The sequence below is a fragment of the Garra rufa genome, chromosome 21, assembly GCF_049309525.1.
Source record: "Garra rufa chromosome 21, GarRuf1.0, whole genome shotgun sequence".
NCBI classification, from domain to species: Eukaryota; Metazoa; Chordata; class Actinopteri; order Cypriniformes; family Cyprinidae; genus Garra; species Garra rufa.
The window spans coordinates 38,978,876-38,995,178 of NC_133381.1; the positions used below are offsets into that span (position 1 = coordinate 38,978,876).

A 16,303-nucleotide genomic window follows, 5' to 3' on the forward strand; every position below is an offset into this window, starting at 1 on the left:
CATTTCAGGATTTCTCTCCATATAGTGGACTTCTATGGTGCCCCCGAGTTTGAACTTTCAAAATGCAGTTTAAATGCAGCTTCTGAACGATCCCAGCCTTATCTAGCAAAATGATTAGTTATTTTCAAAAAAACTAATTAACAATTTATATACTTTTTTATCCTCAAACACTCATCTAGCTCTGCGTGTACTCTGCGTGTCGAAAAAATCCCATCTTCTCCTCCAACTTACAAATTGCCCTGCATTGCAGCAGAAGTACCGACCCAGTGTTTACAAAGTGAACGTGCAAAGAAGATCAAACTAAAGAAGAAAGAGTTTTTCGACAACCCTAACTGTCTTGAACCAGAATACACAGAGTTCACGCAGAGCTAGATCATCGGCATATATGATCATGGAGTTCAACTAGAGTGACCATCAGGTTCTTGGTCACCACTCTAACCAAAGCACTTCTTCATTAATTTCGCAGTTTGGCTCTAGGAAGAGTCCTGCTTGTTTCAAACTTCTTCCATCAAGGGTAACCAAGACTACATGCTTTTGTGAACCTTCAATACAGCAGAATGTTTTTCAGAACCCTTCCCCAGATGTGTGGCTTGATGCAATCCTATCTCTGAGCTCTACAGACAGTTCCTTTGACCTAAAGGCTTGGCTTTTGCTCTGGTTTTCAGCTGTTAGACCTTTCATTCAAATCATACCCATTAAATTGAATTTGCCACAGGATAACTTCACTCTAAGTGTAGTAACATCTACAAGCAATATGAATGCTGCTGAGCTAAATTTCAACCGTCCCAGATAAAGGTATGAATACTTATGCAATGGAATCATTTAAGTTATTTTTTAATACATTTAAAAAAATAATAATTTAAAGCAGTTTAACAAAAGGCAGCAACATAAAATGTGAAAAAGTGAATGAATACTTTTGCAAGACACTTGCAACTCACATCAAAAATTGTCATAATTTGGAAATAAAACGTATTTTTCAACAAATCTTAACTCCTTTGATTTGAACACTCTGTTTAAGGAGGCCTTAAGGAATACTCTGCAGGGCAGTAGCTCTTCATGAGACATGTTCACAGTTTATAATCATGCTCTTGCAAAATATTCTAACTCAGGGATTCCCATCTCTGGCCTATGAGATCCATTTTCAGGCAATGTTCAACTTTAACCCTAATCAAACACACCTGAACAAGCTCATCAAGGTCTTTAGGATCACCAGAAAGTTAGAGGCAGGTTAGATCAAGGTTGGAGCTAAACTAAAGGAAAATGGATCTTGTGGGCCAGAGAGAACAGAAATCTCTGTTCTAACTCAAACTTTCAGAGAAAATGTTTGTAAATAAAGTCTGAGAGAAAGAGTTGTCCGAAGAATTTAGGCTTCAAAACTCAATAAAGGTTATCGTAATGAGCTAAATGTAAAAATCAACTTTTCTTGGTCACAGAGCTTATAGGCTACTGTCAGGGAAAGCAGGGTGATTCTGGTCATTGAACAATGCTTTTTAACTCACAGTGTGCAGTCACCAGACACTAACATTTTAATGATTCAGAAAAGATGAATCACTGTCTGGCCGTTTGAGATTTCAGATGGAGATAAAGGTTAGGAATCTGGATTTATTTGCTAAAACTAAAGCACACTGCGAGTGTATTATTGGCACCGTTTGTTATTTGCTTTTGAGTTTAAAGGAACATTTGGACCCGGGAACAGAGACTTTTAGACTACACCATCTCTAAAATTAGTTTGAATTCGAGCTTCAGAGCCTATTTCAAAATGGTCCACACTAGTGCCATCTGGTGGTCGAGGGGTTGAAAAGCATCTCATGTATTCAAGGTAAGCCCTTAATGTTTACATTTAAACTTTGCACTGGACTTTTACCCAGCAAGAAATAATCAAATCAAAACGTTTTAAGTTTAAAGTGAATTGAAGTGCCTTGCAATGCAAGCGTTCAAATATAATAAAGTCCAAACACACACAGTAAAAACAACAAGGGAGTTGCAAGCTTGGTCATAGGTTCATTTTCCAGGGAATGCATGAAGTATTAAAAAGCATACTTTGAATGCAATGCAATGTAATTCGCTTCAGATAAAAGTATCTGCCAAATTCATCAACATTAGCTACATTTTAATAGATAAAATGACATGTCACGGCTTTCCGTATGCATTGATTATCCACATGTCAGAAGTGTGACTTATAGGTTTGGCCTTATGTACCTTATTTCATGTTTTTTGCCTCGTTTCATTAGAGTTAAAAATAGGGTTTGATGATTGTCTGGATAAAAGAATCAAAGCTGCATCTAGCTTAAATTCAGCATAGCCAGCAAATGGCTGACACATGAGTATAATAGTAAATTGTTAATTGTAAATTGTTAGCAATCGCGTCGATTAACCGGCAATAATATGTTTTCTAATCAAATATGTAGCTGTAGATTCAATAATAGGCCTACATATTGTAGTCAAACTTGTTTGTGCACACAGTTCAGCTTTTTCCACTGATTTTAGAATACTGTGAGAAAAAGAAAATTCACACCAACAAGAACATACTGTGTGAGTCACTGTTGGCTTGCCTGTACCTTAGATCCTTGCAGCTGTTGACCCACTTGCACACACATTCTTATGCTTTGCTAACCCTACTGTATCATTGAAACACACATTTCTATAGCCTCTAAATAATCAGCATAGTCAAAACTGCTGGAAATCCTGTGGAACACAATCTACTATGTCTTTCGTTGATAGTAAAAGGTCTTTTAGTATAATTTTACGAACATCCACCTTCAGCTTGTGCTTCACGGGTCTTTTTGCTGTGAAATCCTTGCTGATTTTTATAAAGTATAGTCAAGAACAACTAATATTGTTAGTAATATTTTAAGATAAACTGACTGGATTGAAGAAACTTAATCTTACTTGATTATAGAAATCATATTCAAAAATGTGAGTCTCATATACGATCATCAGGCTTTTGAGGAACGTTAATGTGTTCGTTTCTCAATCAATGTATTGCAAATTGCTATTGTAAGAGGAAGCAGAAACACTGTTTCATGCATGTATTGTAAATGCAAATGAGATGCTGATCCCTCGCCCCATTTTGCAGAATAGGGATGTGCTTTTACATCTTGTATCTCAGATACTCTGGCAAAAAATGTCTGTTTTATACAGTAAATAAATCATTAAATCCACTGCTCTTTTGTCTTCTCTGAGGCTGGCACTCTAAATAGTGTTCTGTGCTCGTCTGTGCAGCCAACAACAGAACAGTTAAGCAACCTTAATGTAAATTAATTTTGTGACTACTGATAGGAGTGAAGAATCCGTCTTCACTCCAGTTACTTTTATTTATTTTAGGTCTAATTCGTAGTCGAACTAGAATGATGTCTTTGTTTTACAATTGCATTTTTTTTTTAAATACAGCTGAGGTCAAAAGTTTACATCTGTAAAATGTTAATTATTTTACCAGAATTAGAAGGATCATATCAAATGCATGTTATTTATTTAGTACTGACCTGAATAAGATATTTCACATAAAATGTGTTTCCATACAGTCCACAAGAGAAAATAATAGTTTAGTTTAAAATTACCCATTCAAAAGTTTACATCCCCTATGATTCTTAATACTGTGTTGTTACCTGAATGATCCACAGCTGTTTTTTTTATTTATTTTTATTTTTATTTTATTTTTTAGTGTTAGCTGTTTATGAGTCTCTTGTTTGTACCCACTGTTCTTCAGAAAAGTCCTTCAGGTCTCACAGATTCTTTGGTTTTTCAGCATTTTTGTGTATTTGAACCCTTTCCAACAATGACTGTATGATTTTGAGGACAAGTGAGGGACTCATGCAAATATTACAGAAGGTTCAAACACTCACTGATGCTCCAGAAGGAAACACAATGCATTAGGAGTCAGGGGGTGAAAACTTTTTGAATTTGAAGATCAGGGTAAATTAATTTTATTTTTTCTTCTGGACAACATGTAACTATCTTCTGTAGCTTCTGAAGAGCAGTTCTAAAGGAAAATAATATGATATTTGAAATAAAATTAGAAAAATGTACACATCCTCATTCTGTTCAAAAGTTTTCACCCCCCAGCTCTTAATGCATCGTTTCACAGGAGCAGCAAGGTCTGAACGGCTCGGTTTTCTCACATGCTTGCAGAGAAAGGCATACCAAAACAAACCTTTTTCACATTTTGCCTGATTATAGCACTTAAACATGGAAAAAGTCAAGTTTTCATGATATGTCCTGGACTTTTTCTGCAAAAAATTCCATATACCATGTGACTACTACACATCTCTCCAATGACAGCCCTGGTGAAATAAACAGCTAAAACCAGCCTAGGCTGATTGGCTGGTTTAAGCTGGTCATAGCTGGTCAGCGGGCTGGTTTTAGAGGGGTTTTGACCCCTTTCCTAGGATGGTTTTAGCTGGTCAGGCTGGGAAACCACCAGCTAAAACCAGCTACTTCCAGCTTAAACCAGCCAGTTTTTTCAGCAGGGAGTCAGCTCATAACACGTTGTCAGTGAATTTGAAAATCTGGAATCTAAGGGTGTCAAATAATTAAAATATTGAGAAAATCAAAGTTAAAGTTGTCCAAATGAAGTTTTTAGCAATGCATGTTTCACAAAAAAAAAATAAGGTTTGATATATTTATGGTAGGAAATTAAAAAAAATATTTTCATGAAATATGATCTATACTTAATATCCTAATGATTTTTGACATAAAAGAAAAATCAATAATTTTCACTCGTGTATTATTGGCTATTGCTACAAATATACCCATGCTACTTAAGACTGGTTTTGTGGTCCAGGGTCACATATTATTTTTTATCATTAGACACAGTAAGTAAAAAAGCCTGCAACAAGATTCATCCAATAATGCACTATTAAAGCTTGTTTCATATCAGTCACAGGAGTACAAATACTATAGAGCAGTTTTTTATATAACTGAATATTTTTACTCTAAAAACATTATGTTATGTTATTATTAAGTATTTTGCAGTTGATCGTTTTTGATCAGAATGCATTTGGGTAAATGAATGGATGCCTTTTCTTATCTGTTTTCTCATGGCTGCACCATCTTTTCCCAGAGACTGATTCACAATAACATGAAATCAGGTTTTCGGTTTAATAATCTTTTGTCAGATACTTACAATGTAGTTCTTTATCCTTTTTATATCCAAATTCATGCATACAGTGTGGCATTTCCCACTGCGATCACGAGTGTCATGATGTCAGTATTTGTTAAGGTTGGGTTCGGTTGAATAAATGAAGGTTTCCCTATCACCACACAGCTGAAGAACTCTCCTGTGAGACTGACGGCAACTTCTTCATCCCATGAAGAACAAAGACTTGGTGTTCACCTAAATTTTCCTGGATATTCATCACAAGAGCCCAAAGTAAGTTTGCACTGTGTACAAAAAATGCCATTAACATTTAGTGTTAATATTTGTGGGGAAAGTGTATATTTCAGAAGCTGTTATTGGTCATCATCTCTTTAAGGGGTTTCTGTCATTTCAGTAATTTAATGAGAGGGTCAAGTTCTAAAGTACAAACATAACACGCAGTCAGAGTCTCAATTAATAAATAGTGTTTAAAAACTGCATGTATAATTCTAACGTGACTGTAAAAGTGCTGTTTAACGTAGTTTTAGATTAAGCTTCTTGTAGCATGCATTGCCTCAGGATACTACTGAACAACATTTCAAGCTATTTTGACATAGTGTTTCCAGCACTTTGACTCCATATCCTAAATACACATCAAAAAGCGAAGCTTTTAATGCTTAACAATTTTCAAAATTTTTCTTTGTAAGCATGACACTGCAATAAACAAGGAAATGGTTCCAAGATTTAGGGCACATTTTCTAGAAACTGCTTTACTTTGAGAACGTTAAAAAAAATAGAATGCAACAGTCTGGTTCTGAAATTCAAAAACCCGTAAATAATTTCCATAAAGAAACAGATTTTTAAGAATAAAAATGTGACCCTGGACCACAAAACCAGTCATAAGGTTAAATTTTACAAAACTGAGATGTATACATCATATGAAAGCTCACTAAATAAGCTTTCTATTGATGTATTGTTAGGATAGGACAATATTTGGCTGAGATACATCTATTTGAAAATCTGGAATCTGAGGATGCAAATGAATCAAAATACTGAGAAAATCACCTTTTAAGTTGTTCAAATTATGTTCTTAACAATGCATATTACTAATCAAAAATTACATTTTGATACATTTACAGTAGGAATTTTACAAAAAATCTTCATGGAACATGATCTTTACTTAATTTCCTAATGATTTTTGGCATAAAAGAAAAATCAATAATTTTGACCCATGCAATGTATTTTTGGCTATTGCTACAAACATACCCCAGCGACTTAAGACTGGTTTTGTGGTCCAGGGTCACAAATGTTAACATTTCAAGGCAAACCTTAATAATGTTTCTGAAAAATGACAAAAAAAAAAAAAAAAAAACTTCACCCATAAAAGTTGACATCTCATTGGTTTCCAGCAAGATTTCTCAATTCAGTATGAAAAATTGAATGGCCTTTGTTTTTGAAGACAGTACAATTAAAGGGGTAGTTCACCCAAAATTGAAAATTTGATGTTTATCTGCTTACCCCCAGGGCACCCAAGATGTAGGTGACTTTGTTTCTTCAGCAGAACACAAACAAAGATTTTTTTACGAAAACCGGTGCAGTCTGCCAGCCATATAATGTGAGTGGATGGGCACCAGACCAAATAATATGAAACCAAATACCTTTGATACACAGCCACTTCCAACTGTCCCGAGCACGAGCTCATCATCCGGCTCGTTACATGTGTAGCGCTCTGGCGTAGAATACGCAAACGCCGTAAGGGGAAATCAGTGTAAAGTCCCGGATGAGTTTGCGCAAGCAAACGTTATCTTTTAGCTTTGAATCGGTTTGAGCAATCAGAATAAGTGCAAGTAATTACCATTTTGAATAGCCGATATACCCACAATCTCTGTGCACTGTGTAAACAATGAGTGTTGTATTCTACGCCAGAGCGCGTTCACATGTCACGAGCCGGATGCTAAACTCGTGCTCAAGACAGATGGACGTGGCTGTGTATCAAAGGAAAAAAATCTTAAATACTGTTCAGTTTTTCGCAAAAACCATCGTTTCGTGTCTTAGGACATCAATGTATCGTCACGAGCCGCAGGGTGTAATTTGGATTTGTCTGTGCATGTTTTTTTTTTTTTACTTTTAAAGGTCTGGTGCCCTTCCACTTCCATTATTTGTCTGACAGCCTGCACCGGTTTTCGTTAAAAATCTTGGATGCCCTGGGGGTAAGCAGATAAACATCAAATTTTCATTTTTGGGTGAACTATCCCTTTAATGTACTTTAAAAGGTCAGCTGCTTGGAACAGATAACAACTGGGCAGAATTGAGATGCAGAAAAAAGCTGATCAGAACTTTGATAATAAAATGGCGTGATATTTGTTTAGGCAGCCCGAAACAGAGACTGTAACTGTCTTTCATCAAATGTCTGAGAGTTAGCAGCCCTGAATAATCACAATTAATTTCATATAATAACCAAATACTTCAATTTCATGCTTGCATATGAAAACATTCTCTTTGTATAACTGGTTTAAATGCTGAACAAACATGCCTCTTTGCCTTCACTTATTGAGGTTGTTGATGGAGCGTCATGTTTGCATTAAGTTCACCAAAACTGCAAAAGCATCCTACAGTTTTACTGTTTAATAGCAATATAATACCCCTTGTCAAGTGAGCATTTTCCTGAGTAATTTGCGTTACTATAGACAAATTAGCTTATCAACTTTGTAAGTGTTTGTAATCGTAAGATTAAAAAAATGGTTAAATTAGTGCGTTTGCCATCGTAAATACAAAATAAAAGGGCGAATAAAACGGGACCTGACCAATGACATGAATTAATCAGTGAATCTTTTTAACTAGCAGTTCGAAACAGTGGTTTATTATGAGTCGGATCTAACAATGCTGTTCTCAATGAGTTATATTTCAAAACAAACTGTTTCTGTACAAAAGAATCAATTTAGAATGAGCCGACTTCCGAATGCTGCTCTCTAGGGCCTGCTAGTGTTTGATTTTAGTTTGCACTCAAGAGGAGAAAAGAGGAAACAAGGTGTTCACCTTCCAATAGGACAATGACCCTAAGCACACAGCAAGAGTGGCTTATACTGTAGACAACTCTGTGAATGTCCTTGAGTGGTCAATCCAGAGCCTGGGCTTGAACAAAATCAAACATTTCTGGTGAAACCTGAAAATGTCTGCCAGACCCTATACAAGCTGACAGAGCTTGAGAGGTGAAGAGGTGAAGCAAAGAATGGCAGATAATTGCAAAATATTGTTGTCCAAATCTTGTTTCATCATACCCAAAAATACCTGAGGCTGTAAAGGTGCTTTGGCTAAGCTGCCCTCCAAAGGCAAAGTGCAGTAACTACGCAAACACTGAAACTGATAAAAATGCCTTTAAAGTTTTTGCAACAGCTAGTCAAACATGTTGGCACTCTCGTTTCTCTGAACCGGGACAATATTGAACCAGGAGACTTTGCCACAAGACAAAACAGTTGTCACAAAGTCCATTTTAAGCCTTAACTCAATTTTGACCAAATGTGTAGTTACTGCGCTTTGCCTTTGGAGGGCAGTAAGTACTGAGGTATGAATACTTATGCAGTGTACTTTCTGAAAGCTGTGACAATTATGTTTTTGCTTTGTCATTATGGTGCATGGAGTGTAGATTGATGTGAAAAAAGTAATTTAAAAGTTTAACATAAGGCTGCAAGATAAAACATGAAAAAAGGAGGTATGAATACTTTTGCAAGGCACTGTGTGGTCATATCATCAATTGTTTGAGGTGGCTCAGTGTTTCCCCACAGGCTCAAAAACCCCGCTCTGCCCAATGTCTCATGATAACGTGTCATTCTTCTTTGAATAAAAGATTTAACACAAATCTCCTGGATCTGCTCTTGTGATTAAACTGTGGAACATGTTTGTTATGAAACCTCAAACTGGAACATCTAGTCTGTATATCAGTTGATTATCTTCAATTACTGCCTGTAGTTTACAGTAAATCCGATCACAGCTCTTAATCACTTGATCAATCTGTCTTTCAGCATGGCCTGGTTGTGGCAAAGTGATCTTACTCATCTTATTTGTGTGTGTGTTTGCATGCCAACAGATACCACAAGGATACCACAAGGTAAAATAATGCTGTAACAATTCTGCATGTTTATCTGTATTATATCTTATTGTGTGACTGCTAGTTGTAAGATCCCTTTTTCTCTTTTGTCACTTAAAGTTTCCTCCATCAGAGTTCATCAATTGTTACATGTGTGAGCTTCTAATTCACAATGAAGTCAGCGGCGATTTTCAGCATGGCTGTCCTGCTCATTTCCTTCAACTTTTTGGGAGAGCACATTTTCACATATTTCAGTCTAGTCATCTGCTTTGTGCTTTGTGTTAAAATGGTATTCCAAGCAAAAAATAGCTTGTCGGATGGATTTGGCCGAGCAGTGTTGATAACAGGTTGTGACAGTGGATTTGGACATCACCTCGCAAAGAAACTGGATCGCATGGGCTTCACAGTGTTTGCCGGATGTTTATGTCCTGAGGGACCCGGGGCTCAGAGTCTGGTTAAAGAAGGCTCTGAGCGTATGAAGGTGCTCCAGCTGGATGTGACCAAAGATGATGATATCAGCTTGGCCAAGGATTTGGTGCAAGCAAATTTGCCAGAGAAGGGTAACTTTTTATTAAAAGTATTTCACATTTCGAGAAAGAAATCGCTCTTTAAATCCCTCTTGTTCTATATATTGTTGTAAATGTTTCAGGTCTCTATGCTGTGGTAAATAATGCTGGAATCAGTGACTGGGGAGAGATTGAATGGAGCACTGCCAAGGACTTCCTGAAGATGGCTGACATTAACCTGTTTGGTTGCATCAGAGTCACCATCCCATTCTTGTCACTTGTTAGAGCATCCAAAGGTCATTGGTGCCTTCTATTCTAATTATATAACTTCTAACTATTCTAATCCTATTATTAGTATTTTTCACAAGTAAAGAAATGGTTAAAACATGACTAAAAGGAAAAGTAAACACTGTGTCCAACAGTGCACTCAGTAATCTAGTAAGTTTGTGTGAACTGGGAATCATATTTTCTAAAAATAAAGACCAGGTAGTGTTAATTCTGCATGCTAATAGACTTTATGTACCTTTACATTACTAATATGCACTATTTAGAGTAAAAATAGCTTTTGTAGGAGTCCTACTGCTCCAGTGACAGCTATTGCAACTTTTTTCCTCCTGAGGGAGTTTCATATATTGATAACTTGTTTTAATTTCATCATTTATTCTTAGGTCGTATGGTATACGTGTCAAGTATCTTTTCTTTCTTTAACTGTCTGAACATGGGAGCATACAGTGTATCCAAACGAGGACTGGAAGCTTTTGCAGACTGCTTGAGAGTAGAGATGGCCAGTTTTGGAGTTAAAGTAAGTCACATTGTCATTGATGTGTACTGACATAAGTTGACTGCTTTTTGGACTATATTATTATGAATATAGTAGAATATAGCCCCTATTGTATTTGCACTGATTGTTCTTCCTGAATGGGATTCAATGGCAGCCTATGAAATTGTAAGGCACACTTGTAGTGGTGGTCATAAATAGTGATCTGACCAAATTTAGGCTCCCTAGGACCTACTCTATAGCGCCACCACTGGTTCGAAAATTCAACATTGAAATGGAAATAACTCTTGACCCCTTTGTTTTGGAAAAATTAAACTTAGTACATCTGATTACTCATGCTCCTCACGGTGATCACATTCAATATCTTACATTAAGCCTGCACCCATTATAGTAGTGTCCATTTTGAAAAATACAGTTTTTAATTTTTTCACTACTTCTTTTGAAACTTAGCAGAGATAATCTTTGGGCTGAGCCACATAGAAATGACTGAACAGAATTTTATGACCTACTGGTCAAAAAAAAAGTTATGATACTGTGAACTGAAACGAGGTCAATCTGAAATTGGTTCAGAGGCTGTATCTTGGCTAAACTTTGATCAATCAAAATGAAACTTGCTTCACTTCATCAACAGCATGATATGAGGGTCCATGCCAAAGTTGTGAACAGCACCACCTATGGATTGTGAGATATAAAAGATATAAAAAATGGCTATTTTTGCTTATAACTTTAAAACAGTCAGAAAATCATAATCTGTATGTCTATATGGATTCTTTAGGTCATGTCATGTCAATTGCAATGTCTTTTGAACCATTTGACATATTAGCACAAAAATTGATGAGGATCATTTGCAGCATGCCCCAGAGGTATAAAGATTTTGACGAAAAAAATGCTTATACATTTTAAAAACATTGTTAAGTTTTATTTTTATATCCTTTCATTCCCTGATTCTGCCGATTCTCATGAAGTTTCTTTTATCCTTTTCCGTTAATGTGCCTATCCTCCAAATTGAAATAAATGTAAAACTTTTTTTGATACTCCTCCTACAAATTTTGTCCAATTTTCTCCAAAATCTGACCAAATTATCTTTGGACTGAGCCGGACAGAAATAACTGAACAGATTTTTGATATTCACTTCTGTTCCCGAGAAATACCTCTCCAAATTAGACCATGCCTATGTTTGTTGACTTATGTTAGTTAGTTTAGCATGCTAATTGGTTGGCATGCTAACCAGTTGCCATTATTTCTAATGTGGCTCTTCAGCTATTAGGTTAACCGTAAGCTATGTTAGTATTAAGTTAGCTTAGCATGCTAATCTATCTAATATGTCATGCTTTTGGAGAGCTCAATCTCACACTGAAACCTCTCCTTAGTAGCCTGGTGAACCTGCATGAGTGTATAGCTTAATGTGTTACACCACGGATCCCGCATGCTACATGTCATGGGTTTGCCACTCAGTGTGACGCATGCCCAGACCGCAAGAGGTACTGTGGCAGGAAATGATGCAGAAATTGCTTCTGTTGCAGCCAGTGTTCCCTTTCCAAGGATGATCTCATCTCAATCTATTAAAAATACGACACGGACACAGTGCATTTAAGTACAAATTCATTACTTTGAATTGATTCTCAGTTGAACTTCTGAACTTCAGCATCTTTGTGAACACTTATTTCCCCAATGGCGCAACAAGATGGGCGACAGGCACTTGAGCTAGAGATTGTGGGTTTGAGTCTTGCGTGGTGCAACTTTATAAAATTCTGTGTAATGTTGTGCTGTTTTGATTCCTTTAATATCCACATCAGCATTGTACAAATGTTTATTCCTCCTAGTTTAGAAATGAATGTTTTTATTTATGTTATGTTCATTTTCATTTGAACTTCTGTTCATTCTAAGTTCATTCTCACCTATAATTCAGAACCAGCTTGTTTTCATGTTCATTAAATTTCTGCTGGTTTTGCATTACCTGCTCTGCACTTTGCTACAGCCCAGTGGTGCTATATTTATTAGGGCTTCGACCATGTAGTGCTGAAACCCTATTGAAACTGTTAAGACTTTTTCTTCCACCGTAAAACTGATCGTGCAGACCAAACCGTAAGGCCAAGAAACTTGGAACTTGGCCAAATGATAGAGCTCAATTTGGGGAAAACCTGACAAAGACTCACCCCAATCAGTCTATAGGTGGCGCTACAGCGAGCAAAAGCCTGAAACCTCTCATAACTCCTAGACCATTTGTCAAAGACTCAATTGTCTTATATCTTTGGAATCCTTGGCTCAATCAAAACAAAATGGCTATATCTAAAAATTGCGTAGCTCTGCCACTTGGTGTCGCTATAAGATGGAAAATTGGTATGCAGTGTCTTTGTCCAATGTGCCATAAGAGTCTATGAGGACATTGGTGTATCTCAAAAAACATGGCCGTCATCGGCCAATAAAATTTGAGCACCTATTTGACAGGCTTAATGGAGGCCGATCAGAGTGAAACTCGGTGGGCATCCTAAAGGTCTGTAAGAGTTTTGAAAGAAACCAGCCACTAGTTGGCGCTAACAAGTTTTTTGCCTTCATAATCACATGGTGTTTCACACATCCACACAATATGCATATCATTTCATAGATCTCCTCATAATGAGCATCTTTGCCTCAAGAGCCATTGTTGTAAATCAAATATTTGATTAATGATTCACAAATATGTTAAAAACCGACTTTTGCTAACTAGTCCTAGATTTTTTGCTCAATTTCGATCAAACCACTGCAGTGCAATTCTCTGGACTCCCTATATCAATAATTATATAAAAAAAGTTGCATTTGGAGAGTTACTATATGGTCATTTAATAATATAGTCATGATCTAGTGTACCCAAAATCATATTCTCCATCATGGATGTGTTCTGGTGTCAGCCATTTATTTAAGTTTGGCCTACACCCTAACAGCATAGAAGCCATAAAGGCCTTAAATGCTCGAACCCCGGTAATTGCAAATAGGACATTGCTTTGAACATGTGCATTATTTGATTTTTCTGTGTGTGTTTTTTTTTTTTTTTGTTCTTGTAGGTCAGCATTATTCAACCTGGAAATTTTGGCATAGCCACAAACATTCTGCCCAAGAAGACGGCGCAAGACATATGGGATGAATTTGATGATGTGCGTAAACTAACATTCAACCAGAAATACATTGAGATGGCATGTGAATATTTTTATTCAATGTGCACTTTAGGATGTAAGGATTGCTCTATGGTTATCAATGCCATGGTTCACGCTCTCACTGCTCCCAAACCTCAAACCCGATACCTGGTTGCTTCCTGGATAGAAAGGTTGTTTTTCCACATATGCCCTTTTCTCCCTACTTGCATCACTGATTCTGTGTTTTATGTGAGTTACACGTTTAACAAGCGTAAAGTAATGCTTTACTCATGATTTATGCTTATTCATAATCCGAATAAGAGAGTTTGCTTTACATGGATGACTCCAATCCTGAGTGTTGCTGTAAGGAAGAACAGTTATACGCACAAATATGTACTGAAACATCCCTTATTATAAATGCGAGTTATGTACTCCTTTCCCTATTCCTTCTGAGTAGAAAACTAATAAAGTCTTTATCACAGATAATCATGCTGAAGATCTTCCATTTCTTGTGGGCAATACAGCTCTAAGACCTTTCCCAATCCTGATAAATATTCCTTTATGGAATATTTATATGCTTTTACAAATGCATTCACAACACCACAGGATCATTGAAACTAGTAAAGGCTGAAAACCTAAGAAAAAAGGTGACAGGTTAACCTTAAAATACACTACCATTTTAAAAGTTTGGGGTCAGTAAATCAAAAGTGAAAGTACATTTTTACAAAAAACAATCAAAGAATCCTGAAAATACTGTATCATGGTTTTCATGAAGCAATGTTTCTTGAGCAGCAAATAAGCATATTAGAATTATTCCTGAAAGATCATGTGCGGCACAGTACATTTTAAAATTTATTAAAACAGAATAATATAATAAATAATAAACAAATGTCCTGTTCCTGGTTGGTGAATTTGCAATGTAAATTTGGGCATTTTGTGATGCCATGTTGCGCCTGTATACACTATGCAAACTCAATGTTTTGTTTATGGATGTAGTACAAGGAACTCAGATAAGCATCATTTAAATAGATGCATCTCCTAGAAAGAGAAGCTGTTTTGCTGCAGTGGTTGAAAAGCCTCTTTCACCATAAGGGCTTTCCTCCTGTTTCCTGCTTTCGTAGATATGATGTAGTCAAGTCATGATGATCTATTTACAGTGTTTCATTTCTGCATTTCTTCTAAATCATTGTCTAAAGTGTATCATTCTCTGACCTATTTAGTTAGATTAAGATAATCATCCCACTACCTTCAGTAGCCTGTATGTACATTTATAATCAGAGGAACAGGAAATCTGACTTTGTCCACAGTTTGCAAAGACATACTTAGATAGAGGGCCTCTTTTTTAACCACAGGGCCGAAAGTCCCTCTAGAAGTCATATCTAGCACTATAGTTCTACATAATCCAGCAGATCTCATTGAGCAATACCAGTTAAACAGTGGAGCTTTATTTTTCACTCAACAACTCAGGCAGTCATATTTAAAGGAGTAGTCCACTTTCAGAACAAGAATTTACAGATAATGTACTCACCCCTTTGTCATCAAAGATGTTCATGTCTTTCTTTCTTTAGTCGTAAAGAAATGGTGTTTTTTTGAGGAAAACATTTCAGGATTTCTCTCCATATAATGGACTTCTATGGTGCCCCTGAGTTTGAATGCAGTTTAAATGCAGCTTTAAAGGGATGATCCCAGCTGAGGAAGAAGGGTCTTATCTAGCGAAACAATCTGATATTTTCTAAAAACATTTACAAATTATATACTTTTTAATCTCTTTTTAAACGCTCGTCTTGCCGAGCTAGACAAGACAAGCATTTGAGGTTAAAAAATATATAAATTGTAATTTTTTTTTTTTTTTAGAAAATAACCAATTGTTTTTCTAGATAAGACCCTTCTTTCCTCAGCTGTGATCATTTAGAGCTCTTTAAAGCTGCATTTTGGAAGTTTAAACTTGGGGGCGCCATAGAAGTCCATTATATGGAGAGAAATCCTGAAATGTTTTACTCAAAAAACATAATTTCCTTACGACCGAAAAAAGAAAGGCATGAACATCTTGGATGACAAGAGGGTGAGTACATTATCTGTACATTTTTGTTCTGAAAGTGAACTACTCCTTTAAAGGTTTTATGTTAACCTTGTAAAGCCTGACTTATGAGGTAATAGTCAGAAGATTTTTCAAACGGAGTTTTGAACATTTCAAAAGTTTATTGAACCTTTATTGAAACAGTTTATTTAAGCTAACAGTTAACAGTATATATACATATATACACTTAGTATATAGTGAGAATGTGGAGCTTATACTCAAGGAGGAAAGAAAAAAACACATTCAGTCCCAAACTGAGCAAAATTATATGCAGATGTTGATATTTAAAGATGAAATTCTAATAGTTTGTAATGTAAATCAATTACACCTTTATAACAATATAGGAGATACTTAAATAAAAGTATATAAATACCAGATGTCACTCTATATTTATATTTATTTATAAAATGCCTTAGCAAGTTATTTAAATGCTCAGATTTAAGATCAAAACATATAATGCAATGCAATACAATGACTGAGAGATGTACAAGTAAACTTCATCAAAAGCCTTATGATTATAGTTCAGACTCACATTTCAACATGATTTTTCTAAAAAAAACAAAAAATCATGATTACGTAGTCATAAATGTGCATCTTAAAATATTACTAGCAACATTAATGTAAATTATTCTTATGCTTACTTAATCAGCAAACACTTCACAGCAAAAAGACAA

At 36.0% G+C, this 16,303-nt stretch overlaps 1 protein-coding gene across 2 annotated transcripts; it reads left to right on the forward strand.

Annotated features, from left to right (window-relative positions):
* Positions 1-5,271: 5,271 nt before the first annotated feature.
* On the forward strand, positions 5,272-14,038 carry LOC141296334 (D-beta-hydroxybutyrate dehydrogenase, mitochondrial). Of its 2 annotated transcripts, XM_073827585.1 has the most exons (6): positions 5,272-5,368; positions 9,159-9,179; positions 9,279-9,718; positions 9,808-9,960; positions 10,333-10,466; positions 13,484-14,038. In XM_073827585.1, the coding sequence occupies exons 3-6, from the start codon at positions 9,331-9,333 to the stop codon at positions 13,844-13,846; spliced, it is 1,038 nt and encodes a 345-aa protein (XP_073683686.1). In that variant the 5' UTR covers positions 5,272-5,368; positions 9,159-9,179; positions 9,279-9,330; the 3' UTR covers positions 13,847-14,038. The 2 variants fall into 2 exon arrangements, with proteins under 2 accessions (XP_073683686.1, XP_073683687.1); XM_073827586.1 differs by lacking the exon at positions 5,272-5,368 and having other exon boundaries at positions 9,094-9,179.
* The last annotated feature ends 2,265 nt before the right edge of the window (positions 14,039-16,303 follow it).